General features: G+C 45.9%; 1 protein-coding gene across 1 annotated transcript; it reads left to right on the top strand.

Moving 5' to 3' along the window:
* LOC131402426 (lactotransferrin-like) lies at nt 1-24,945 on the top strand (the record flags this gene model as incomplete). Its single annotated transcript, XM_058537189.1, has 16 exons — nt 1-200; nt 2,389-2,497; nt 2,829-3,011; nt 3,372-3,519; nt 4,491-4,546; nt 8,442-8,620; nt 9,085-9,259; nt 10,195-10,349; nt 11,483-11,573; nt 12,405-12,452; nt 13,431-13,586; nt 15,321-15,462; nt 19,884-19,951; nt 21,779-21,963; nt 23,150-23,339; nt 24,752-24,945. Coding segments are annotated over 16 exons (2,120 nt in total), but the record flags the coding sequence as incomplete, so codon positions are not given.
* Nucleotides 24,946-26,059: the final 1,114 nt, after the last annotated feature.

The raw sequence follows: 26,059 nt of genomic DNA, 5'->3' as shown, positions 1-26,059 counted from the left end.
TGGTTCAGCCCTTGCTCCTTGGCCTCTTTCTCCCAGGACTGTGTCTGGCTGCCCCTAAGAGAAGAGTTCGATGGTGCACCATATCACCAGCAGAGGTAGCAAAATGCATCAAATTCCAAAGGAATATCAAAAAAGTGCGTGGCCCCTCTGTCTACTGCATAAAGAAAACCTCCCGCTTTGAATGTATCCAGGCCATTGCGGTAAGTCAGCGCCATATTTTGGGTGGGACCAAAGTGCACGGAAGGAGGAGTGGAGTACAATAGAAAATGTGCTCTCCCCTTCTCCCTCTGCCTTTCTTCCTGGGTGCTTGTAAGTAGGGAGCAGTCCTCTCTCGTAGGACACAGTGCTATTTTGAAAGCAGAAACTAACATTCTGAAGTGGAGAGACGGTGTGTGGGGAAACTGGGATCTCAGCATGAACTGTTAATACAACTGTGCAGAAATGACACAGAAGTAGCCTTATTGGAAGAACATGTGCCACTGGCAGAAGTCAAGGTTACTCTGAAAGGTAAAACCTCCAGAAGATCATCACCTCTAAACCCCGAGAGAAATAGGCTCAGCTGGTCACCATCACCACGACACACTGCTGAGGCGGGGCCTGCTGGGCATCGGGCGTTGGAAAGACATTTGTCCAAGACGTTTGCAGAGAAAGAGAAAAGGGAATCGTGACTTGTGGATGATTTCAGATTCTTTTTGTTTTTTGAGATATAAGATCTACGGAAGTAATTTTTACTCCTTCAGTCAACGGATACATTCTGTGTGCCTGCCGCGGGCCCTGGTTGTGTGTACCCCACTCTAGCACAGCCTGGGGAATTTGCGTAAAAGTTTCCAACGATATCTAGGGTTATTGGAAAGCACTTAGGGAAAAAATCTAGTTTGAGCAATGTTCTAGGCTATTGTTCTACAACTGTGGCCTGTGGATGAGCAGTGGCAGCATTTCCTGCTGGTTTACAATGCAGATTCCCAGGCCCTATTCTAACCCAGTCAACCCAAATAGCTGTGAATGAGCTCACAAAATCCACCTTTTTAGTAAGAGCCCCATTTGAAATCAGTACTACATATCATGCATCAAAATAAAGTTGAGATAGATTAAATGGTTAAAAATAAAATGTGTATTATTGAAAAACTAGAGGACAGGTTAATTAGCAGAACTGTAGAGGGGAGAGAAATCTCTTAGCTTTTAAGCAATGAACCAAATCATGAAGTAAACTGACAGATTTCAAGATATAAAAAATTTAATTCATAGCCATTAAGAACATTTGAACAAAAAATTTAGAAAGTGCCAGAGTGAACATGTACCAGTTCTGAGAGTGATTACTGTTTACAGTCTATAAAGAACTAACTCAAATCGGTAAGAAAGGTAGGACTGAATAAGAAAAATAATATGAATTCGTAAGAGGGAATTCATAATTAATAAAAATACTTAGAAATGTCCCCCTTAATAATCAGAGAAATACAAACCTAAGCAATTTGTCAGCACTTGCATTTTCTAAAGTAGTAACACTTAATAAAATGAAAGCATGTCCAGCTGGTGATTCCATGCTAAAACTGATCTTCACAGGCACTGGCATTCCAAATTGGCATTATGAATCTTCTGGAAAGCAGAATGGCAACAGCAGCCAGGGCTCTGAAGCTAAACATGCTCATTGTCTGGGTGATTCCACCCTCAGATGCCTATCCCAAGGCAACAGGTCATCAGAAGGAAAGAAGCTATGAGGACAAAGTTATCTACGAAAGCATAGTTTTGACAGCAAAAAGTTAGAAATAACCCAAGTGCTAAACATTTGGGGAATTACTTAATAAATCATGGAACAACCAAATTATAATAAAATATTATGAAGTCAATAAAATCAATAAAGGCTCTATAGAAGTAAGAAAATGTATGTAGTTTTAGATAAACATAGCAGTCCACAAAATATTATCTATACCAGATTGCAAATATAAGAAATACATAAGCATATGAGAATATGCCAAAGAGGATGAACGTGGTTTATTATGATAATTTTAAGATATCATAATAGTTATATTTTCTATTCAATAAAAAGGAACTTGAAATAAATATAAAGCAAAAACAGGAGAGAAAGCTTCTAGAACAAACAAGATTAAATATAAATGACTGTGAAGGGTACAGTGCAGAGCCATATAGACGGGTGGGCACATCAGAGGCCATGTGCAAACCTCAGGAGTTAAAGCAGTTGAGCTGGTGCTCATTGCCCAAAATGAGGGTCCCTTGGCTCGTGCCATATCTCACAGGACGTGAGTGGACATGATCGAGAGCTGACTTTTTTGAAGATTCTTCCAGCCATGGAGGCTTCTGACATCCTGAAATCCACTTGCCTGGGTTAGGGTGGGTTTTCTCCTGAAGTCTGTCTGGCCTCTTTGCTTTCAGGCAAACAAGGCAGATGCTGTGACACTTGATGGTGGTTTGGTGTATGATGCAGGCCTGGAACCCTACAAACTGCGACCTATAGCAGCGGAGGTCTATGAGACCGGAGGGAGTGAGTTCTCCCTGGGGACCCAGAAGCTGGGGTGGCCTTGGCTTTGGCCCTGGGCTCTGTGGAGTCAGAGTGGATGAGGTGCAGAGGTGGGGTCTCGGGCAGTATCACACTTGCTGGGAAAGGAGTCCCTGGGCCTTTAGGCCAGACGCTGACCCAATGGGGGAGGACACGTGTGTGCTTGCTGGGGAAACAGAGCAGGCTCTGGGCTGCCCGGCACCAGATGAAACTGCAGCATACAGTTCTCCTTCCCACGAGGGGCTTGGTCAGGGTGGGCTATTTTTTTCCCTCTGGTCCACGCTAAGAGCTTTCAATTCTTGCTGGCCTTTTGCAGAGCCACAAACCCACTATTATGCTGTGGCCATAGTGAAGAAGGGCAGCGGCTTTCAGCTGAGCCAAACACGAGGTGTGAAGTCCTGCCACACCGGCCTTGGCAGGTCCGCTGGGTGGAACATCCCTGTGGGGATACTTCGTCCGTACTTGAACTGGACAGGGCCCCCAGAGCCCCTTGAGAAAGGTGAGAGGGCTGGGAGATTGTGGGTGATCTCAGGCAGGGGTCTCTACTCCAGTTGCATACACAAGCCAGCACTTTGGGATCACACAGGTGAACATATGTGGTGAATCCAAGGTAGGGGTGAGGTTAGCCAGCTTGAATCATGCCCTGGCAGGCTCTGCTGCACCGGCAGCCCTCGGGAGGTGGCAGCTGAGTCTGCTCTCAGCCAAGGTGCGTCTCTCTGAGCTCCCAGCCTCACAAGGAGGCTGTCAGGCAGGGGTGGAGGAAGCGGTTCTCTGCCCAAGGGAGGGTACACTGGGAGGTGTGACTGTCTGTGGCAGGGGCTCGCTCACACTCTGTGGTCCATTTCTCTGTATTCAACAGCTGTGGCCAACTTCTTCTCCGCCAGCTGTGTTCCCTGTGCAGATGGAACACAGTACCCTAACCTGTGTCGCTTGTGTGCGGGGACAGGGACAAATAAATGTGCCTGCTCCTCCCAGGAACCATACTTTGGCTACTCCGGTGCCTTCAAGTGAGTGAGACTGTCCTCTTCTCCCCTGCGGCCCTAGCACCACATGTCCTTGGGTCAGGAGGCCTTTTCTCTGGCCCCAAATAGAGCTCAGCCTGCTAGCGGGGACCACAGAGGAGGTTCAGTCCTCCTACTGCTGTGGAGATAGAGAAACTGAGTCCAAAGAGAGTGCTGACTTTACCCAGTGCATGTTCCTCTCCAGCCTCCCAGGCCTCACATGTTCCCCCTCACCTCTGCATCAGCCTGATGAGCAGTCACCTCGCCAGTGGCCCCTTCCGTCTCCCCAGAGAACCCTGAATCTGGCTTTGTCCCTGTGTTGTCCTAGGTTGACTTCTGCCCCCTCCCTAACCACAGAGGGACTGAAGGAGTCTTATCATGAGACCACTAGTACCGGGCTTCCGGCCAGGCAGGACAGCCGGAGTGTCCAGGCTGATGTCGGTCTGCCACACCTGGGCCTCTCCCCCAGGCAGGAGACAGTGAGCTCTGCCTGATTCGCCCCTGCACCCTCTCTGCCCTCATGCTGAGGCTGACGCTGCTCCTCTTCCCCCATCTGCCCCCTGGGCTCAAGCAATTCTGCAGAGGGAAGCCTCCCTGCTTCTCCGCCGGCCAGGGCACATTTGCTGACTCAGTCCTGGGAGAAAGAACCACATGGCCAAGAATACTAAGCCTGTATCCTCCCATGTAGAGGTTTTGAAACTCTCTTTTACATAGAAAGACAAGTTTCGCCCTCTCGGTCCTTCAAGTGGAAGGCAGGGGTCTCTGGCCAGCACTTGAGTCCTTCTTCCTCAGAACCTACCTGGACATGGCCCCTGCCGTCTGCCCAGTCGAGGTGCCCCAAAGTCTCAGAGCCCTGCCCTTCTGTGATCAGACGCCCACGGGAGACAAGCCCCAGGGCCTGTTCCACAGGGAGGCATGAGGATGAAGTCTGGAGCGCCGCTCCCTGCTGACACTTCTGGTGCTTTCTCGTTTCACAGGTGTCTGCAAGAAGGGGATGGAGATGTGGCTTTTGTCAAGGATAGTACAGTGTTTGGTAAGAGGAGGGGGAAGAGCCACGGGTACTGCCTCCTATTATTTTATTTTATCGTAACTCTGAGTATTGAGCTAATTAGATTTCTCACTTCTTGGCACACTATTATCAAGGTTCCCTACAGGGCACAGCTCTTATTTTATGTTATTTCATATTTTAAATGATCAGTTTTCTTTAATCTCCCAGACCCGCTGCCTTTTTCTTCCCCTCATAGACACCATGCCAAGGTACTTGACATGTGTCCTCTGAGATATAGGTGGTCTTGCAAAAGGTATAGTACTGGTTTGTTTTACTAAGCTCACAGAAGTTTTACTGAGCATTAGAAACCATGCTGCTGCCAAGGTTTTCCACTCAGCATTTTGTTTTATAGATTTATCCATGTTGTTGTATATGTCTAGTTCAGTGGTTCTAACAGTTGAGGAATGTTCCATGGAACACATCGACCAGATTTTACTTATCTATCACCCTGGTGATGGACTAGGTCATCCTGTCCTTCTCTCTACCACAAACAGCTCCATGACTCATGCCCTTATGTGTGTCCTCTTACTGTCCTTCAGGAGAATGTCCCTGAGAGACCACTCACTGAAGCACAGTTGCTCAGAATGCACAGGCTGAACACATTCTACCAAGGACCACCAGAGACAGGCCCACCACATTCACCCAGGGCCACCAGAGACAGGTCCATCACATTCACTCAGGACCACCAGAGACAGGTCCATCACATTCACTCAGGACCACCAGAGACAGGTCCATCACATTCACTCAGGACCACCAGAGACAGGCCCACCACATTCACCCAGGGCCACCAGAGACAGGTCCATCACATTCACCCAGGGCCACCAGAGACAGGTCCATCACATTCACCCAGGGCCACCAGAGACAGGTCCATCACATTCACCCAGGACCACCAGAGACAGGTCCATCACATTCACCCAGGGCCACCAGAGACAGGCCCACCACATTCACCCAGGGCCACCAGAGACAGGCCCACCACATTCACCCAGGGCCACCAGAGACAGGTCCATCACATTCACCCAGGACCACCAGAGACAGGTCCATCACATTCACCCAGGGCCACCAGAGACAGGCCCACCACATTCACCCAGGACCACCAGAGACAGGTCCATCACATTCACTCAGGACCACCAGAGACAGGCCCACCACATTCACCCAGGGCCACCAGAGACAGGTCCATCACATTCACTCAGGACCACCAGAGGCAGGTCCATCACCTTCACTCAGGACCACCAGAGACAGGCCCACCACATTCACCCAGGGCCACCAGAGACAGGCCCACCACATTCACCCAGGACCACCAGAGACAGGTCCATCACATTCACCCAGGACCACCAGAGACAGGTCCATCACATTCACTCAGGACCACCAGAGACAGGCCCACCACATTCACCCAGGGCCACCAGAGACAGGCCCACCACATTCACCCAGGACCACCAGAGACAGGTCCATCACATTCACCCAGGACCACCAGAGACAGGCCCACCACATTCACCCAGGGCCACCAGAGACAGGTCCATCACATTCACCCAGGGCCACCAGAGACAGGCCCACCACATTCACCCAGGACCACCAGAGACAGGCCCACCACATTCACCCAGGACCACCAGAGACAGGCCCACCACATTCACTTAGGGTCACTGGAGACAGTCTCACCACATTGACCCAGGACCACTGGAGACAGGCCCACCACATTCTCCCAGGACCACCAGAGACAGGCCCACCACATTCACTTAGGGTCACTGGAGACAGTCTCACCACATGGATCCAAATATTAAGTTATTGTTGGTTCTGGAATTTAGGAAGATCTTTTCTAAGTCAAAAATATCTGTCAGTAGCACACTTTGTTGAACAAAAGTCCTTGATGTTGACAGGGTCAAATCCATCAGTTTTGCCCTGTTGGTCTGCGCTTTTGGGTTTTTTTTTAAAGATGTCCTCTTCACTCCCAAATCATAAAGAGTTCCTACAGTAAGATTTAAAGGCCACCCTCCCCAGCACACATTTGTTTGTATGTACTCCACCTCGGAAATTAGGTGTGGCTTTGGCCTCAGCATTTTCCCTTTATAGGGAGACCATTTTCTTTACAATAGCAACGATAAAAAATTCAACCTTTTTCCTACTAATATGTGGAGGCACTCCTATACTAAGTTTGTATATATCCATGGATCAGTTTCTGAGCTATTTTGTTTTGTTGGTGTATTTGTATTTTTCTGCTTTTACTACCCTAGCTTGTAGTGAGTCTTAATATCTGGTGGAGAGAGAGAGACAGCAAGAGAGAGACCGAGCCTTCTCATCCTACGTTTTGCTCATTTTCAAAAATTTTTAACTAAAATTTTAGAAATGTTTTGTTGAATTTCTAAAAACATCATACTTTAATTTTAGTTAGAATTGTTTTGAATTTAAATTGATCCCTGAAAAACTGACATATTTATAATGTTAAATTGTCATAATAAATCTCCTTCATTTGATCACATCTTTTTTTATATCCTTTATAACTTAAAGAGAAGTTAAAAATTTTCTCTTTGTTGAGCTCATGCATTTTTTTGTGAGGCTAATTACCAGCTATTTACTCATTTTAGTTGCTATTATATTATCTTATATTCTGTATTAGTTTCCGCTTGGTTATTGCTAATGAGGATAACACTTGATTTTTGTAGTGTTACCCTGCTGAACTCTCTTAGTTTTATTAGTTCTTTCTCGGCTTTGTTGGCTTTTCTATGTAGATGATCACATCATGTTTAAATAGAGTTTGTCTTTTTCCTTCCAGTGTTTATTTCTCTTATTTCTTTTGTAAATTGTGTAATTCAGGCTGCCTGCTATTTGTTGGTAATGTGATAGCTGGCATCCTTGCCTTGTTCCTGATTTTGAAGGGAATGTTTAAATTTTCTTCTTTTAGTATGATTTTGCTGTAGATATTTTGATAAATGTCATTTATCAAGTTCAATAACTTTACCAAGTTCTCTATATTACTAGTTTTCTGAAACTAAAAGAAAATCACAGATGTTCAATATGTAAATGCTTTTCCTACTTTTCTTTTTCTTATTAAAATTAAGATGATCTCATAGTTTTTCTCCCTTAATATTGTGGCTTACTCTAGGTTTTTTGACATTTGACCATTCTTTTGTTAATGGAATAAACTGATAAACCTTAATCCTGATCTATTAATATTTTAAATACTCTGTTAGATTGAGTTACCTAATACATTATTTGGGATTTTTATCTTTATGTTCATAAGTAAAATAAGCCTGTAATTCTTCCCTCCTGTACTTCTTTCTCTGATTTTGAGACCAAGATTGCACTAATCTCATAAAATGACTTGGGCAGGTTCCTGTCACTTTATATATTCTGAAGCAACTTACATATGATATAGATGCACAGTTTCAAATTGGGCTGAACTCACTCATAAAATTAGTCTTTTCCCTTCTTGTGATACACCCAGTGTTGGGAAGTGACTCAACTGTATTTCTTGCCTTGAAATTGTTGTGATTTTTATTCTTTCTATACACGCGGTAAGGCAGCACTCCCTGGCTGGCCCCTGGCTTGTCTCCACCATGTGGCCCTGTTCTAGGCAGGATTGCCGTGGAAACAGATGGGGTTGGTTCAGTCTCCTTGGCTTGCTAGGTAGCAGTCACAACAATCCCAGTGCAGCCAGTGTGATCCAGTCAGAGGAACACTGGGCTGGCCCCCAAGGCTCTCTGGACACTGTATTTATCTTTCTGAGTGTTCTGGAGAAATCCACTGCCTTTCTGATCCCCAGCTCTATCAACTGTGTAAGATGTCTCCTCCAGCTCAAATTCTATGGGGCAAGGGAAACTATAGGTCATGGTTACTGCCTGGAGTTGGCTCACCCGGGCTCCCCTCCACCTCCCCACCTTTCTCCCAGAAAACCTGCCAGACAAGGCTGACAGGGACGAGTATGAGCTGCTCTGTCCAGACAATACTCGGAAGCCAGTGGAGGACTTCGAGAGGTGCCACCTGGCCCGGGTCCCTTCTCATGCTGTTGTGGCCCGAAGTGTGGATGGCAAGGAAGACTTGATCTGGGAGCTTCTCTTCAAGGCACAGGTATCCCCAGCCACAGTCCTCTTGACCTACTTGGATTAGGTAGAGGGGAGGTTCCTTTTTTCCCTAACTTCCTGCCACTCTGGAAGTCCTTCTGTAGCCTCACTGCACAGATGGTTACAAAGTCAGTGGACTGCTTGCCTAGGCTGTACCCTGGACAGCAGAAACAATGAAGCCCCTTCTAGCATTGCAGACTGACAGCGTCTTGTGGGCTGGAGCAGAAGCAGGGGGAGTATGATGCAATATTTTCAGGACTCTAACGTTCTTAGACTCCAGCAACTTTCTAAAGAAACCATAGCTGAGCTCACGTCACAGGGATGGCACGGGTCCCTCTCCAGGAGGAAGTCGACCAGGGTTCCAGCTCTCAGAATCATCCCTAAGTTCCAGATACTCTTTGTCAACATCGTTTTTTTTTTGTTTCCTCCCTATTTACCACTGACATCATAATTCTATTTTTCCTTAATTAGGACAGGTTTGGAAAAAACAAGTCATCAGCGTTCCAGCTCTTTGGCTCCCCTCCTGAGACTAAGGACCTGCTGTTCAAGGACGCTGCTGTTGGGTTTTTGAGGATCCCCTCGAAGATAGATTCTGGCCTGTACCTTGGCTCCGGCTACCTCACTGCCATTCAGAGCCTGAGGCAAAGTGAGTGAGGCCCAGGCAGGCCCTGAGGGTGGGTTGGTGTGGGTGGTGGGCCACGGGTGAGGCCCTCCAGGAAGCACTTCCCACCCCGCTTGTGGGCATTGTGGCCCTGCTTAGCAGTGGTCACTTCTCCACCTCCCAGCCACTGGAGGTCTTCCCCGTGGTAGGTGTGATGTAGGTGTGGGTGTCTTCTGTCGACCAAGTCAGGGCATTTTAACATGAGGGAGTGTCTCCAATGTGTCGGCCACTGGATTAATGCTGCCATATGTCCCTGTGTACCTCAGGCTCTCCAGCCCTGACAGGAAGATCAGTTTGCCTCCTATGAAGTGAGAAATATGAACGTGAACCAAGAGAGCCAGGGCCCCTCCTGGGATGAACCCCCAGAGGCCTGGTAGAACATGCTTCTGTGCCTGGGCCGCCTGCACTGGGCTGGGGATACCGCAGTGGGCCAGCTCAGCCTTGGCTCTTCCAATCCTGGGGTGCTTGGGGTAGAGTCTGGGTGAACCAGGAGGCTGCACTGTAGTTAATGGTGGTGACTGCTGGCCTTAGGGGAGGTCAGGGACCAGCTCAAGGTCCACTAGGCCATTTCTTGGGGCTGCCACTGTGTCCTGGAGCTTATATCCCACAGGACTGAGATATTAGGCAAATTATTACACTAAGGATTGAAGGGTGGATTAGAAACCAGGGAAAGTCTCCAAAGGAACCGAAATGAGAAACAAGGGGGGGCTATGCCTGCCTGAAGAAAGGGTGGGGGAGCTGAGAGTGGAGGGGGAGAGGGGCAGGTGGCCAACTCTTCCAGTGGAAGAAGTAGCTCCCGTCCAGGGTCCTAGTAGGAAGGGTGCTCCGAGTGGAGCCTGGGCTCCAGGGATGTCGGGGGCGCCTGGGTGTCCCTCCAAAGGCTCCGGGCCCCTGTCGACCGGCTGTGTCCCTCTGCGCAGCGGCAGCGGAGGTGGAGGCGCGGCGCGCTCGGGTCGTGTGGTGCGCCGTGGGCCCCGACGAGGAGAGCAAGTGCAAGCGGTGGAGCGACCTGAGCGGCCAGAGCGTGGCCTGCGTCACGGCCTCCACCAGCGAGGACTGCATCGCCCTGGTCATGGTAAGTGGCGACCCCGCGCGGTGAGAGCCTGCGGCACGTGCGCGTGGGGAGGTGCGCTCCGTGGAAGACGCAGATCCCGGGCTCAGGAGCTGGGAGGCACTGCCCGAGGGTTAGGCGGGGACTGCCGGGGAGGGGCTGCGCACAGCCAGCGCACAGTGTGCAAACAGGCACAGCTTTCTGTTAAAAATCTGTTTATGGGGGGCTTTCCACTCCTCTTTATAAGAACGACTCATGAGTATTGCAGGTAATTTGAAAAATATAGACAGGTATGAGGAAAAAAAATAAATAGATAAGAACCACTTGTGGCCTCACACAGAGAGACACCACGGTTCAGGTTCTGATAATTTCCCACTCAAATATCGTGATTTCTCAGTACATCTGTGCATAGGCTCGCAACAGTACTGGATCGCAGCAGTTAGGTGGTTTTTGAGTCCTTTTCACTTAACAGTATATCATGGCCATTTTCCCAAGTTAATACATATTCTTTGAAAACACTTTTTAAGAAATGATTTCAGGATATCTTTCATGTCCCCTTATTTTATTATCGGTAACCCAGTGATGCCCATCCTTAATAGGCATCTTCCTCCACATCTCCAATTATTTTTACTATAGTTGTAAAAAATTATTACTGGGCCAAAGAGGGGGTTTTGCAATCTTGATGAATCCCTGTTCCAGTGATGGTGTGCAGGCTCATGCATTCTGATGGTGAGCCGATTTGATGATTTCTGCTCATTTGTTGAACAACTCGGTGCAGCACTGAGTGTAGTGTTGACAAGCGGAGACTAAAGGAGGCCAGCTGTTGCCATCTGCCTCCCAGTGAGCGAGGCTGGTCCAGGAGGGTGTCCCAGGGGTGCTGGGAGTCCAGAAAGGGTTTTGTTCAGAGGACAGAGGGTTGGTGCAAACTGTGCCTGGTCTTTCCAATGGAAGTGACTGCATGAAAGGCACGTGGGGCTGGTAGACAATTAATAGTGCACATGGTGTTTCCTTTGGGTGCTCAGTTCAAACACCGCCTGCCTCTTTTTGCTGCTTCATTGGGACATGTGACATAAAGCCATTCTCTCCAAGAACTGTAAAGACAGGCGGGGCAGGAAACAGCCTCACTGTGATGCTGGTGAGTTGCTTTGCTTTTGCAGAAAGGAGAAGCCGATGCCCTGAGCTTGGATGGAGGATATATCTACATTGCCGGCAAGTGTGGGTTGGTGCCTGTCTTGGCAGAGAACCAAAGTAAGTGGGGGGACTGTCCTCTCAGGTTTATTTCCTCTGGTCATGGGGGTGGGAGTAGGGAGGAGTGACCCCACTCCTGGGTCCAGGGGAGATGTTAAGATGGAAGGATACATTCAAACAGGAGAATCAGGAAAAAATAAATGAAAGGGGCTGTCTTACCTACAGAGCCTATTGTGTTGAGAACTGACAAAGCACAGGTTGGTTTCCTATTCTTAATTTTTAAAAAGATTTTAGTAAAGTATAATATACATGTGGAAAAGTGCACAGAACTGTACAACTCAATGAAATTTCACAAATTGGTACATCCCTAGGCACTAGTGCCCAGATCAAGACATGGCAAGTTTCACAAGTCCCCTTGTGTCCTCCTGTCCCCAGGCCCCTTACTCCAGCAGGAGTAATGACTCCTGACTTCAAATGGTGCAGATCAGTTCTGCCTATTCTTGAACTTTATGTCAAAGGAGTGGCACAGAGTGTACTTTTTTTATGTCTCTTGCTCAGCATTATATTTGTGCTATTCATCTGTATAAGTGTGTAGTTGTAGAAAATTCAGTTTCATTGTATGGGATTCTATTATGTGACTCTACCACAATTATTTATCCATTGTACTATGGATGGGCGTTTGGGTAATTTCTAGTTAGTGGCTGTTGCGAATAGTGCTGCTGTGAACATCTGTGTCCATGTCTTTTGGTGGAAATATATATGCATTTCTGCTGCACGGAACTGCTGGGACAGTCTCTTCGGGTTTGATTCTGTATTGTTGAGATTTAAAAGTTTGTGACTTCTCAATAAATCTGAGTGTTTAATGACCTTTTGCTTTCTTTATTCTTTTAGAATCTGAAAACAGCAATGTCCCAGATTGCGTGCATAGACCAGCGGAAGGTGAGTTGGAATTGGTCATTTTCAGGGTGAAGGGTAGGTTCTTGTTGCTGGAGAAGGAGATGGTGGGAACTTTAAAACATCATGGAAAGAGATGCAGCCATAGAAGCCATAAGTTCTTTTGAAGATGCAAATAATTCGTAGATGGGTAATTATAGTTAATGTTTATGTCGATCTTCACGCTTGACAGAGAACTGTCAGAGTTTCTCATTGTGTCCTGGCCACGTGGAAGGAGGGGTGTTAATCCCATCTCATATAGATGAGGGAACAGTGGCCCAGAGAGTCTCCCGAAGTGCCCAGGATCTCACTCACAGCCGTAGATGATACTGTGGTAGATTCCAGCCTTGAACCAGGGCCTCCTATGCTAAATCCCAGGCTCTGTGCACCACTCCCACCTGCCCGCCGGAGCTGGTGCTTGCTCAGCTTCACCAGAGCTCGGCACTTGCCCACAGCAGGGGTCTGTTGGGTTTACTCTATCAGGGGGAGGATTGCCACCACCCTGACCCTCTCACAGTGCAGGGCTGGTTCAGACTCAGCACAGGGAGACGCACCCCCTGCATCCACACAGCACTCAGTCTGGTGGCTGTCATTGCTCTGGCCTGATGCATATTGCAGCTGGTGATTTATGCACTGTTGGGGTCATGCTTCTTATTCACTGTTTGTTGCTTTAGTGGCCTTCATCTAAAGGTGAACTCCTGGTTTATAACTCAGGGACAGTGTGTGGCTGGTCAACAACAGTCCCCAGCAATCACTTAAAGTGTCAGGTTTTCTTCCTATTTCATTTCATAGCCCAGATCAGTCTCACCTTACCGTAGAGCAGCAGCTTAAGCTTTTTTGGTAGACCTGACAGTGGCCTCTTATCTGGGGGCATCATTGCTGGCGATGTTTCTTGGCCTATTTTGGCCCGGGTTATAGACAGCTGCACCGGAGTCTGTATCCCAGGCCCCCTGGAGGTTAAGACTTGCTCTTCTGTCATCCAAGGGTATCTGGCTGTGGCAGTTGTCAGGAAATCTGATGCTGACATCACCTGGAATTCTGTGAGAGGCAAGAAGTCCTGCCACACCGCTGTGGACAGGACTGCAGGCTGGAACATCCCCATGGGCCTGCTCTTCAACCAGAGACGCTCCTGCAGATTTGGTAAGGATTCCTGAGGTTGTCATGGGTGGGCCATCCTGGGGGGTAGACACATGGAGCTGTGGAACTTCAGGGAAGGGAGGGAGGGGGCGGGGATTTGCAGGCTGACTGTGGCCCGCAGCCTCTCTGGGTATAAGAAATTCCCCCTGTGGCTGCCTCCTCCAGTCATGGATGCACTGACTGGTTCTCCACACAACACTTCCCATGCCCCATCCACCCCACGCCTAGGTAAAACGCTGGAATAGCAGTCTGTTCCTCTGCACCCTAAGAATGGATGCAGGTTCTGAGAAGTATAAATACTATTTTTTACCTCTTTGAGCTCCAGATGGAAATTCCTCACAGGCGCTGGCTTCCTAATTTGGGAAAAGGCACCAGCCTGCCTCCTGATGGATGACTTCTTTTACTAGATAGGACTGACTTCTTACTCCACACTGCAAGGGAAACCGAATAAGACCTCAAGGGTTCTGGCTGAACCTCCTTCTGGGGCCTTCTCTCCCTGCCACACCCCACTCTCACGTCTCATGCATAAGCCATGCCTTACCTGCTGTGGGCCTGGTGACGTGGTGTGTGGCACGTTCTCACCATGGCTCACCTCTTGTGCAGGCATCTCCTTGAGTGGGGTCCTGCTGCACTTTGAATGGGTTTGCGGTCCTGGCTCAGGCAGGCTTGCTTGTGACTCTGCTCCTTACCAGCAATGCACACGGTTGTCACTCTCTCCAACCCCCCTCAGCTGCCTCCAAGCTGTGGGGCAGTTGCCAGGACCACAGCCCTTTCCCAAGATTGGCACGTGGTGTGGCTCTTCCAGTGTAGGGGCTGCACGAGTCTGACAGTGGGTGCTACTTGCTTATCGAGGCAGGGCTCTCTGTTTCCTCACCTTAACCTGTATTAATCCATGTTAACTCCCTCGTGTGAGTTAAACCATACAATGGATTAGTTCAGATTAGGTTCAGCTGCAAGGACAGACAACCCCAAATAGCAGAGGCTTACACAAGATGTAAGTTTATTTCTCTCTCATGTAAGTGAAGAGGTGGATTGTCCAGAGCTAGTATGATGACAACAGAGTGTCAGGGACCTGGGCTTCAAACATCTGGCTACTCTGACATATGTGGCTTCCATGCCCATGGTCATCGCATGGCCCATGTCACAACTGGAGGTCCGGTCCCCGTCTTCATTCCATGTGCAGGATGAAGGAAGGGAAGGAGAATAGGCAAAAGGTGTGTGCCAACTGTGCTTTAAGGATGTTTCCAAGATGCTGGCACCCAACACTCCTGCTCATATTTCACTGGCCAGTCCCTAGCCACCTGGCTGTACTAGCCACAGGGCATCTGATAAGGCTAATCTTTAAGGGACCAGGTGCCCAGGTAAAAAGCAGGTTTTCCATTACCGAGGAAAAGGGAAAATCAGATCCTGGAGTAGGCAACCAGCAGGTTCTGTTGCAGATGGCCTTCAAGTTCATCACCTGAGTCCCCAGCTCAAGGCTGTGATGACGGGACCCTCTGGGTAGTCACAGACTCTCTTCCCCAGCCCCAGTCAGACTCCAAGTCAGTGCCTACAGTCTTTTCTGATTTCTGGTGGGTCCTGGGTTGGTGGTAACATGTCACTCCTTTTGACAGAGACTGTATCCTATCTGTCTTGGGCAATGTAATGAATCAAAAGCCAGCTGTGTCACCTGTTAGGTAGAGGTTCTTACGTTGACTCAGGTAGGAAGAACTGACTTCCCACGTTCCTTCTCTGCAGATGAGTACTTTAGTCAAAGCTGTGCCCCTGGATCTGACCCGGCATCCAGTCTCTGTGCACTGTGTATTGGCAATGATAGGGGCGAGGACAAGTGCGTGCCCAACAGCAATGAGAGATACTATGGCTACACTGGGGCTTTCAGGTGAGTGCTGCGGCCAAGCTTCACCAGGATAGGGCCTTGTCCCTCATCCTCCAGCATCTTGGTGCTGCATTTCCAAGGGGCCAGATGTGGCCTGTCACAGCAGAGTCAGGGTCAGCTAATGGGCAGCACCACTGAGGGCTCCTCCCACCAAATCCACCACTCGAGAGTGGAAGCTGGCACCAGGGCCGTCTGACCTCAGCTCTGCTGGGCTCTTCCCTGTGGCCCAGAGCGAAAGTCAACCTCAGTGGACCTCATGTCCTCCCCTCAAAGCCAAATGGGTAGAGTGTGTGGTATCTTAAGTCTTTTCTACAGTTCAGTTTTATGGGGAAGAATTCTCTTCCATAGCCACTACTCTCTCCCCGCATCTGGATCATTATTATGTCTTATTTTTCACTTCTTTCTTTGATTTTAGCCTTAGAAATGGCAAAGGGAAAGCAGTGTTGCCATGTTATTCTTCAGTGGTGAAGTGAAAAATAACCAAAAAATAAGCTTTCAGAATTCACCAATTGTAACCACTTAGTGATTCACAATAACTATGTACAACCTACATTTTACAATCCCATTCATCCAGGCGTTGCTCCTCAGCGGTACTGTTAGTGGTTTGAGGGCACTAAGAGTCCTCCCAATCCCTTTTCCTCCATTCTCCATGAATATATTTCACCACCAGATGATGTCATGTATCTGAGAATGACGGTGGCCGAACTGTGGTCTTTGAACTTTTTAATACAAATTCAGTAGCCTTCTTTCCGTTAATGTGATAGCTTTTATTGTACTCCAAGTGACTCATAAAAAAATTGTGAATGTACAAAAATATCTTTAATAGACTAAGGATTTTCAAATGGAAAAGTTATGATATGATTCCACTCAGAAATATCGAATAGACACATGTCTAATAAAAACCCAAAGGAATAATGTTGTTTTTTTTTTTTTTCCAAACCTATGGCAAGGTATTATTTCACTAGAAACACCTAACTTAAGTATTCCTATTTATACTAGAAGAAAATGCTTTGTCTTTTCTTCAAATTGAAAGCTGGAACCAGAAGTCCTATTTATCTCTCTATTTCTAACTGACATCCTTATATTGCTGGTTTTAAATTTTTAACTGTCAGCGATTTTCTGCAGACTTTCTGTTGTGGAAGAAGAAGATGTAGCCTCTCATACCGCTCCTGTGCCTTTTCCACCCCTCAGCCACAAACTTCACCTCCTTTTACTACCCAACAAGATGATGTCATATTCAGGGCTTACATTATTATGAATATGTAAATATTATTCTCGTATTAAATATGTGGCATAATAAGATTGTATTTTCCTTATAGTACAAAGTTTTTGTTTACTCTAGAGTTAATAGATGTCTTATTTTTTATTTGTTTAATTTTCTGTGCTTTTTAAAAAAATCACTAATTCATCTCAAAACCCTCTACCAGTAATGTAAATCTCTTGACAATGCATATGCAAACAGAGTGGGTACAGTTAGTTTCATCATTTACTTGGGAATGTTGCTCCTGAAGACCTCCATCCTCCTGGCCCGCTCTGGACTGGTGCCCTCTAGGCCTCCTGCACATCTGTGGTCCTGGGATTCCCCTTGACCATCATTCTGGGATTTCCCTTTGTTTTACTTCATGTTTAATTGCCTGTTTCTTGGATCCCATATCTTTAGCTTTCTTGGTTTTGTTGGAACAGAACACATCTTCTTGAGAAAGGGTGAATAGGATTTGCTGTTCTTATAGTATTTACATGTCTGCAGACATCTTTTTTCTACTCTTGAAATGACTTATAGTTTGGTTGGATAACTGAGTGTAGATTGGAGAGCATTTTCCCTAGGAATTTTGACAGGATTTCCATATCTGGGAAATGGCAGCATTAGGCTCTTTTGACCAACTGTCACACTAAAAACAAGCAAAAATGCTGGATTAAGTACACACACACACACATACACATGCACACACGTTCTTAAGAACATCGAATAACTGACAAAGTAATAAGGGATTATTAGACTAAAATCTAAGGGAGGATAGGAATTCAGAGAGCTAAGTGGAGCTGTGCTGAGGGCATTTACCTATTCTGACAAACTTGAACCCAGAGGTTACATACATCTTTAAGGTAAGAGTGAACTAGAAGTAACTTCCATGCCTTCTCCCAGGGGGCTTCAAGTTGCCTGGATGCTGAGGAAAATACACACCAACTCTGAGAAATTGAAACCATGAGCCAGCTCTTGCATGGATTTGCAGCTCAAATTTGTGTACCTTAGAATAGTCCAGAAATATTCAACTCATAATTTTTTTTAAAGTGGTCCCAGACTAGTGGTCCCTCTAGGAACCTATCTGGAAGACAGCATCTTCAGGTTAGGCCTCAAATACCACTCAGAAATACTCTTTCAAGAAGTACTCTTGCAGTACACAGTAAAAATTATACTTAAATAATAATAATAATAATTATTATAATCGTTATAATAATATTAACCAAACACACAGGGAAAAAAGTCATCGAAAGCAAAATCCAGCAGAAAAAAGCAAGTTAGTATTTTTCAAAAGGAATAAATAACACTTTTAGAAAAGAAAAAAGAATACAGCAATTGAAATTAGCTATGCAATTGACCAGTTTAACAGATTAGACATAGCTAAAAAGAGAATTAGTGAAGTGGAAGATATGTAAAAAAAATTAATCCAGAATATAACACAGAAAGACAGAAAATATAGCAAACAAAATTTTAAAAGCATTAATCCATTGTCTTCTAAATTTAGAGTGTTGAGAAATCTGATACCATTTTTGATTTCTGATTCTTTGTATATGACTTTCTTTCTTCTTGAAAAAAATTTTTTTGAGTTTTCAACAATTTATTTTTGGCTTCCTAATTCTCAGAGAATAAACTTTTAAAGCTTATGAAGTGTCTTAGACAAACAAGTCACACAAAGAATATACGTGAAGAGTAAATAAATCAGACACATATGATTGATATTTCTCTCTAAATTTACAGAGATTTTACAATGAATACTCTTTAGGAAAAATGACTTTTGGGTTTCATCAAATGTAAAATGCTTTGAAAACTAGTTTATTGAGAAGTTTTTGGGTTTAAAAATAATATCTCTAGTGTTCTGAATCTTTACAATGATATTTGTTTATGTGGGTCTTTTTAAAATTCAATAGATTGGGCACTTGGCAGGCCCTTTTCATCTGGAAACTCAAGTTGTTCAATTCTGGGAAATGTTACTTCATTATTTATTTGATAATTTCCATCCTGTTTTCTCTGATTTCTGTTTAAACTTTAATTCTTAAATTGTAGACCCTCCTGGATTATCATTTCATTTTCTTATTATTTCTTTTTTATTATCTCCTCTTTATATTCTAGTTTCTGGGATATTTGCTCAGTTTAGTCTTCTAACCATTATATCATTTTAAAGAATTTTTTTATTTTTACTTTTTAAGAATTCTTTTTGATTGTTATTTTTTACTTTCTAAGAATTCGTTTTGTATTCTGACTGCTCCTGTTTTAGAGCTTCCTATTCTTGTTTTATGAATGCTGTCTTTCTTTCATCTCTTTAATGATATCAATTTTAGTCTTTTTAAAAAGTTTTATTCTCCCTCCTCTATTGCCTCTATCTTCTGAGTATAATTGCTTTGGTTTCCATCTTTTCTGGTATTTCTTCAAATATCCGATGGTCTCTGACTGCTTGTCCATATTTAAGAGTGAAGCACCAGGGCTGACTATTAGCTCTGCATCTGTTGCCACATCTTGATGAGTATGAGTTTCACTGTAGGGCAGTTGGTTTGTGTCATTTTACTGTGGGACATTCACATATCAGAATCTGTAGGTATTTTTCTTGAGTGGATCAGATTCTCCAGAGACAGCTTTCTTTGCTCTGCTCGCTCAATTACTGCTCATCCAGTTGTTCTCTAACTTCCAAACGTTATCATTATTACCTAACCCCCCTGCCCCAACCCCTCATGGGCTTTTGACTTTTATTTATTTTTTTATTTTATTTTTTTTTAATTTTATTTATTTATTTTTTCCCCCAAAGCCCCAGTAGATAGTTGTATGTCATAGCTGCACATCCTTCTAGTTGCTGTATGTGGGACGTGGCCTCAGCATGGCCGGACAAGCGGTGCTTCGGTGTGCGCCCAGGATCCAAACCCGTGCCACCAGCTGCTGAGCGCGCGCACTTAACCGCTAAGCCACGGGGCCGGCCCGGGCTTTTGACTTTTAAAAAATCTCTTTAATGTCATTTTATTGGGATTTTAGGAGGGAAGGTATACATGTATGTTCAATCTTCCATTTTAAACCATAAGTTCCTAAAAATATTTATCTTTATCTTTTCCATGTTTACCTTCATGTTTCAGATTTTGGAATGTATATTATAGATATTTATGAAAACTCTAATAGTTTCCCTTCTCTGGCAACATGTTTATTTTCTGGAACATTTTAGGTGCCTGGCTGAGAAGGCTGGAGACGTTGCGTTTGTGAAAGATGTCACTGTCCTGCAGAACACTAACGGTGAGTGAAGATGTTTCCCTTTCCCCTTCAGAGCAGAGTCTTTGGCATCACAACACATCCTAGTATTCAGATCTGCAATTGGGAAGCTATCATACCCTTTTCCAGACTTTTGATCAAGTTAATTCTAAATTTTTTTTACCTTAGTATGCAAAGTGGTAACATCTATAGGTGTCACATTGATTTTGAAAATGAATTCTCCCTGCCCGTGCTCCTGCCACACACACACACACACACACACACACACACACACACACACACACACACACACCAGCCATACTCAGTAGCAAATGTCTCCCTGGCTTTGTCTTGTCAACCCAGAAGTGCCCCATCTGCCTGTCCCTGACTAAGGGAAACTGTGGATGATACTAAAAAAACATTTGAACATGTGCAAATAAAATTTCCCTTTTTAAAAAAGGAGGTAGGGGCCTTCATTCAGCCTCATGTGAGCCCTTGTCTGGAAACTCCTTGGGAGTTAAGCGGGACAAAACACAGGCAGATGCAGATGACGAAAGATAACCTACAAGCTAATGTTGAGTAATCACTCTCTCTTCTGATCTCTAGATGAAAATAAGAATGACCAAATTCAAGACTCCTAGCCATTTGCCACCTTCCAAATTGCACCTCTCTCCTTAGTCCCCACTCAGCCTCCCCAACCCTCCTTCTCACCACATGACTTCCCACTTCATCACCTAAGAAAGAACTGCCTCAACTTTCCTCCTCCCTCCTTCAAAGATATCAATAGTCACAGCCGCTCCTCTCTCCTCACGTCTCTTGGGAGAGGCATTGAGGCCAGACATATAAATGTGGAATGATCTCAATATCAAATAGACAAAGCCGTGAGAATGGAAGAAATGTTTTCTTGATGGGAGAGGGCAGAAGGGGAGAAGCAGGGGCTTGAACAATGAACCTGTATTTGCCCACACACAGACACGCATACGATTACATCTTGAATTTATGAACCGTTAATTTAAGTGACCTCCAGGGACCAGATTGATGTCAAATTTAATTTTAAGCTTCTCTAGGATTTTACAACTGTATGTTATTGGAATTGACTAAACACGTTTGATAAACCCATAGAAGTTCCTAGCCTTTCTCTAGTTATACTAAGAGTATTTGAATATGAAAGGAAGGAGAAAACAATTTCTTCTTAAACATAAACCAGCTATTCTTTTTCTGGAACCCACTGGAAAATATGGCACAGGTAGAGGGATTCCTTTTTAAAACTTAAAAGAAAATTTAACAGCTTTATTGAGATACAATTCACATACTATAAAATTTACCCACTCAGAGTATACAATTCAGTGGTCTCCAACACATTCACAGAGTTGTGCAACCACCAGCAAAATCCCATTCTAGAACACTCACATAACCTCATAAAGAAACCCTGCACCTATTAGCAGTCACTTCCCCACTCCCCCAAGAGCTGCAACCATCAATCCACTTTCTGTCTCTGTAGATTTGCCTATTCTAGACATTTCACGTAAATGGAATCCTACAATATCTGGCCTTTTGTGACTGGCTTCTTTCACTTAGCATCATGTTTTCAAGATTCATCTAGGTTGTAGTATGATTCAGTACTTCACTCGTTTTTATGGCTGAATTCTATTCCATTGTGTGAATACAGCACTGACGTTGGCTGTATTTGCAGTTTGGATAGCTTGTGCAAAGCTTCCGTCTCTCTCCTTTATATCACTTTACATCCCATCCTTTACATGCAACCCCAGTGTGTGCGTCTCAAGAGGCCATTGGATCGTCACACCCAACCAGAAAAGACCTTTGGACTAAGCTGAGCAGCCGTGGCTGATGCCACCTTCTTTCTCTCCCCAGGAAACAGCCCTGAACCGTGGGCTAGGGATTTGAAGTTGGAGGACTTTGAGCTGCTGTGCCTTGATGGCACCCGGAAGGCTGTGACTCAGGCTGAGGACTGCCACCTGGCCAGGGCCCCAAATCATGCTGTGGTATCTCGGAATGATAAGGCAAAACACGTGGAAGAGGTGCTGCTCCGCCAACAGGTGTGGACCACCAGGGCCTCCTGCCCTTTCTTAACTGCATGGGCTCCCGTTACCTGGGATAATCACAGAGCGAGGTGATTCTTTCTAGTCCTTATGCTTGAAGCTGCTGGTGACAGTATTTGCTTCGTGCCAGGGGGCTGCCCAGAGCCTCAATGAGGACAACAGAGGCTTCTGATGCTGGGCTTTCTGGGACTGACCTAACTTCTGCCCGGAGTCTCATGCCCCTGGACTTGTGCCCACTGCTTGGCTCGGAGACGCTTCCTCTCCACGTCTCTCCCTCTGTTCTTCAAGCAAATGAGAGAGGCTACTGAGCCTTCCTCCCACAGCGCCTGCACAGGGAGTGGTTACTCTGATGGTGTTTCCCGAGCTTGGGCCAACTGAGCAATGTTCTAGACAAAGCCCTGCATTTGTAATCTCTAAAAGCAGCAAACCCAGAACTTTTATAGATTTAAGGCTCTCTATGTGAAGTGGTTTGAAGGAAATCCTACAATTTCCTTAAAGTCTGTGATTCTCTATTAGAGCTTCTAGTTTTCTATTAAAACATCATTTCTCTAGGTGTGCTTTAAAGATGGTGGCCCTGGAATGGTAATAATAGGCCCCAAACTGGCATTTATGAGCCCTCAGTGTGACACGCTCACTGGGGCTCCCGTCGTTGAGGTGCCTGGTTCTTACAGCTCACCCCTGCGGGAGCCCTGAGCAGGGAGGAGGAACTGTGGCCAAGGAGGCTAAGTGACCTGCCCAAGGCAATGACGTGGTCAGTGGCAGACATGATTTTCAATGCAGACTGCCTCTTTGGGAGAGCTGGCCTGTTAGAATGCTATAGGTGATCAACTTTTGGGGCAGATCTCAAAAATCCTCAGCTGTCACTTAGTCACTCATAAGAAGTTCTAAGGGAAGAGGCCACAAACTAAGAAGAAAGGAAAGATGGCAGGAGGTGAGATCAGAAGTGGTGAGGGGCCTGGGTGCTGCACTGGGTAGGTCTGCCACCTGGGGCCTGGGCAGCAGGAGGACAGGGGGCAGGGGAACACCCAGCCGAGGCGGCTGAACAACTCGAGGACTCAGCTCCTTTTGCCCACAGTTTTCCCAGGGCTGATTCTGGATGGAAGAAATGTCCTTGGCCTCCCCTAATCCGTAAACTCTCCTCTTTTCTTTGGCTACTCACTTACTGTCTGCCCCTTTGACACAGAAACTGTTTGGAAGAAATGGACATGATTGCCCAGGCAAGTTTTGCTTGTTCCAGTCTGAAACCAAAAACCTTCTGTTCAATGACAACACTGAATGTCTGGCTGAGCTCCAAGGCAAAACAACGTATGAACAATATTTGGGATCAAACTATGTCACGGCCGTCACTAACCTGAGACAATGCTCAACCTCCTGTAAGTGGACCATAGATAGTGTTGCTGAGAAACCACCATGGGTGAAGGTCAAGGTTGGAGGGCCAGACAGCATTCTAGGAATAAAGATGAGTATAAAGATGTTAAGGCAATATAATATCTCTGTGCCTCAGGAAATTAAAATCTCATTGATGAGGTGAAAGAATTAGAGAATAAAATAAAGTAGTAGATAATATGCTAAATTTTTATAATGCTGATAGTGACTGTCATGGATGTTTTAGAAACTGATCATTCATTTCATTCATTTTATTTTATTTATTCATTTTATTCAGTAAAATCAAGTGTGTATGTGTACATATACATGCATGTACATAAGTATATATACATATGTATTGAGAAATGACAAATTCTGGTTTCTAGACAGTTACCATAAATACCAACTATTGAGAATGCAAATTCTCAAAAACATTTTAGCCGGGAAAAGGTAACGACAATAATTTAACCCTGTAAAACATTTACAAGACATCGCAAATTGTTGTAAGGCTCCAGGTGATGGTTCTCAGACTTCAGCATGCACCGGCTTCATCCAGATTCCTCTTCCTGGCCCCTCACCCAGGGAGTCGGAGGCATTGAGGGGCTGGTGGTCCAGGGATGGGGGTCGGGGCGAGAATCTCTGTATCAGTGGTTCTCAACTGATTTTGCCGCCCCAGGGGGTGTTTGGCAAAGCCTGGCGATATTTTTGATTCTCACAACTTAGGCGGCGCTGCTGGTATCTGTGGGTAGAAGCCAGGGGTGCTCCGAAAGCACAGAACAGCCCTGACAACATAGTATTCCCCAACCCCAAATGTCAATAGTGCCATGGTTGAGAAGCCCTGCTCTATATCACCGACACCTCAGGGCAACGTGAGGCCGGTGGCTCCAGGACTGTCCTTGGAGAAGTGCCGCTATGGAGCTAGCCCGTAAGCAGCCAGCTCGCGGCTGCATAGACTGTGTGCCCCTTGACAGCAGGGCCTGTCTGTCTGGGCTGAATCCCCAGCACTTAGCACAGTGACTCACACAAAGCAGGGGCTCAGCAAGTATTTGTGAATGAATGAATGAATGAGAAGGTGAACACTGTTGCAAACAGATTTGCATGAAGACTATGTGGTTAATTGCTCACATTGCAGAAGTTAGAGGGCCATCAATGTCTTGTGAACTTGAGAGTGGGGCTGGTTGACTCAGTTAGAGACAAGTGGGGTGGAGGGTGTGTCACTCCTGCCAGAGCAGAGAAACACCCTGGGTGGTGAGGCCAGAGCTGCTGTGCCTCCTGGGACCCTGCAGCTGCTGGGAGGAGGGGCAGTGGGGAAGTGTGAGTAGGGCAAGCAGAAAGTCTTTGTTTTAGTATCCTCCTTGATTTATTGACTCAAGAAAAAGGAAATCAGTTTCTGAATCTCCTGCTTGGTTGTGTCCCACAGCACTTCTGGAAGCCTGCGCCTTCCTGAGGGGGTAAAACCCGAGAAGATGGCCCAGTGCCCCCGGGGAGCCTCAGCCCCTCCCTGCTCCTACCCCTCACCCCTTCCTGAGAGTGAAGTTTGCCAGTCTCCTCTGTTTTCGCAGTTCCAGCTGTCATCGTAGCAAGAAATAAACTGAGAAGTGCCATTGATTTCCATTCCTTGTAAAGTGCCATTCATCTTTTCTAGAATTTTACACTGAAATCACGTGCCTGACCAAATACCTGCACAGTTGGACTTTTCTTTCCAAGTTTTCCAGGTCCAACTCCTCCTCTTTCCTGCAGCTTTGGGTATGATCCTGATGGCCTGGAATCTAAGGATAGGCCAAGCAACCGTTCTCCCTAAGGGCAGCTGGTTGGTCATGCACACAGTTGTCTCAGTGTGCGTGCACGTGTGTGCGCGTGCACGCAGGTGTGACTGTACGTGTGTGTGTGTGCGTCAGTGCGTGTGTGAGTGTGCATGTATGTGAGTGTGTGTGTGTGTTTCTAGGGCAAGGAATAGAGAGTAGGAATCAAGAGATGAGTGAAAGGAACTGGATTATCAAGAAGGTTTATGAATATTTGGTGTTTTAAGTAAACAGCATCAGGTATAGTAAACGTACAAATATAGGCGTCACAGGAAAATGTGAAATACTTCTATCCCTTGGCCTTATTGGTCCTCATCCTCGAGTTAACCTCTAGTCACTAGTGTTTTTCCCATTTTTCTCAGCCAGTCTCTTCCAAGCATGGTCTAAGTGGGCTGCCTTCACTTTCTTCAGCAAGTGAGGCGGAGTGGTTGGGTCACTGTTTCATTCTCTCTCCACCCCACTGTAATTTGATTCTAACTTACTCACTCTCCTGAGTTCTGGAAAAGGTTCTGGAAAAGGACATGCCCTCCCAAGTTGCCAAGCTTAGTAGGGTTTTTAGATATCTTCCGCCTGAGCCCTTGCTATTTCTGATCCTGGGGATCGTGCACTCCTTCTTGAAACTCTCTTCCCTCAGCTTCCGTGCCACTCCGCCTCCTTTCCAGCCTTCCTTTCTCTGCCTTTTTGAGGGTCCATGCTTTGTCCTTTAAGTGTGTCTCTCATGGTTTCCTTCTCAAGAGTTTTGTTTCTGACCCACTGTCTCAATGCAAGAGAAAGGAATTAAGAGAGAACCAAATGATTGGGTTTTAGCTATAATGCACAGCCTTCCTTCACCAGGAAATAGGGCCCAATGGTGTCCAGGTGCCTGGTCCCTCAGATTAGTAACCCTTCCCTGAAGAGATCATTTTCCTGCTTTTAGTTTTTTCCAT

Source organism: Diceros bicornis, unplaced genomic scaffold (genome assembly GCF_020826845.1).
Source record: "Diceros bicornis minor isolate mBicDic1 unplaced genomic scaffold, mDicBic1.mat.cur scaffold_1019_ctg1, whole genome shotgun sequence".
NCBI classification, from domain to species: Eukaryota; Metazoa; Chordata; class Mammalia; order Perissodactyla; family Rhinocerotidae; genus Diceros; species Diceros bicornis.
Note: the sequence above shows the minus strand (reverse complement) of the source record. Positions and strands in the feature narration are given on the sequence as shown.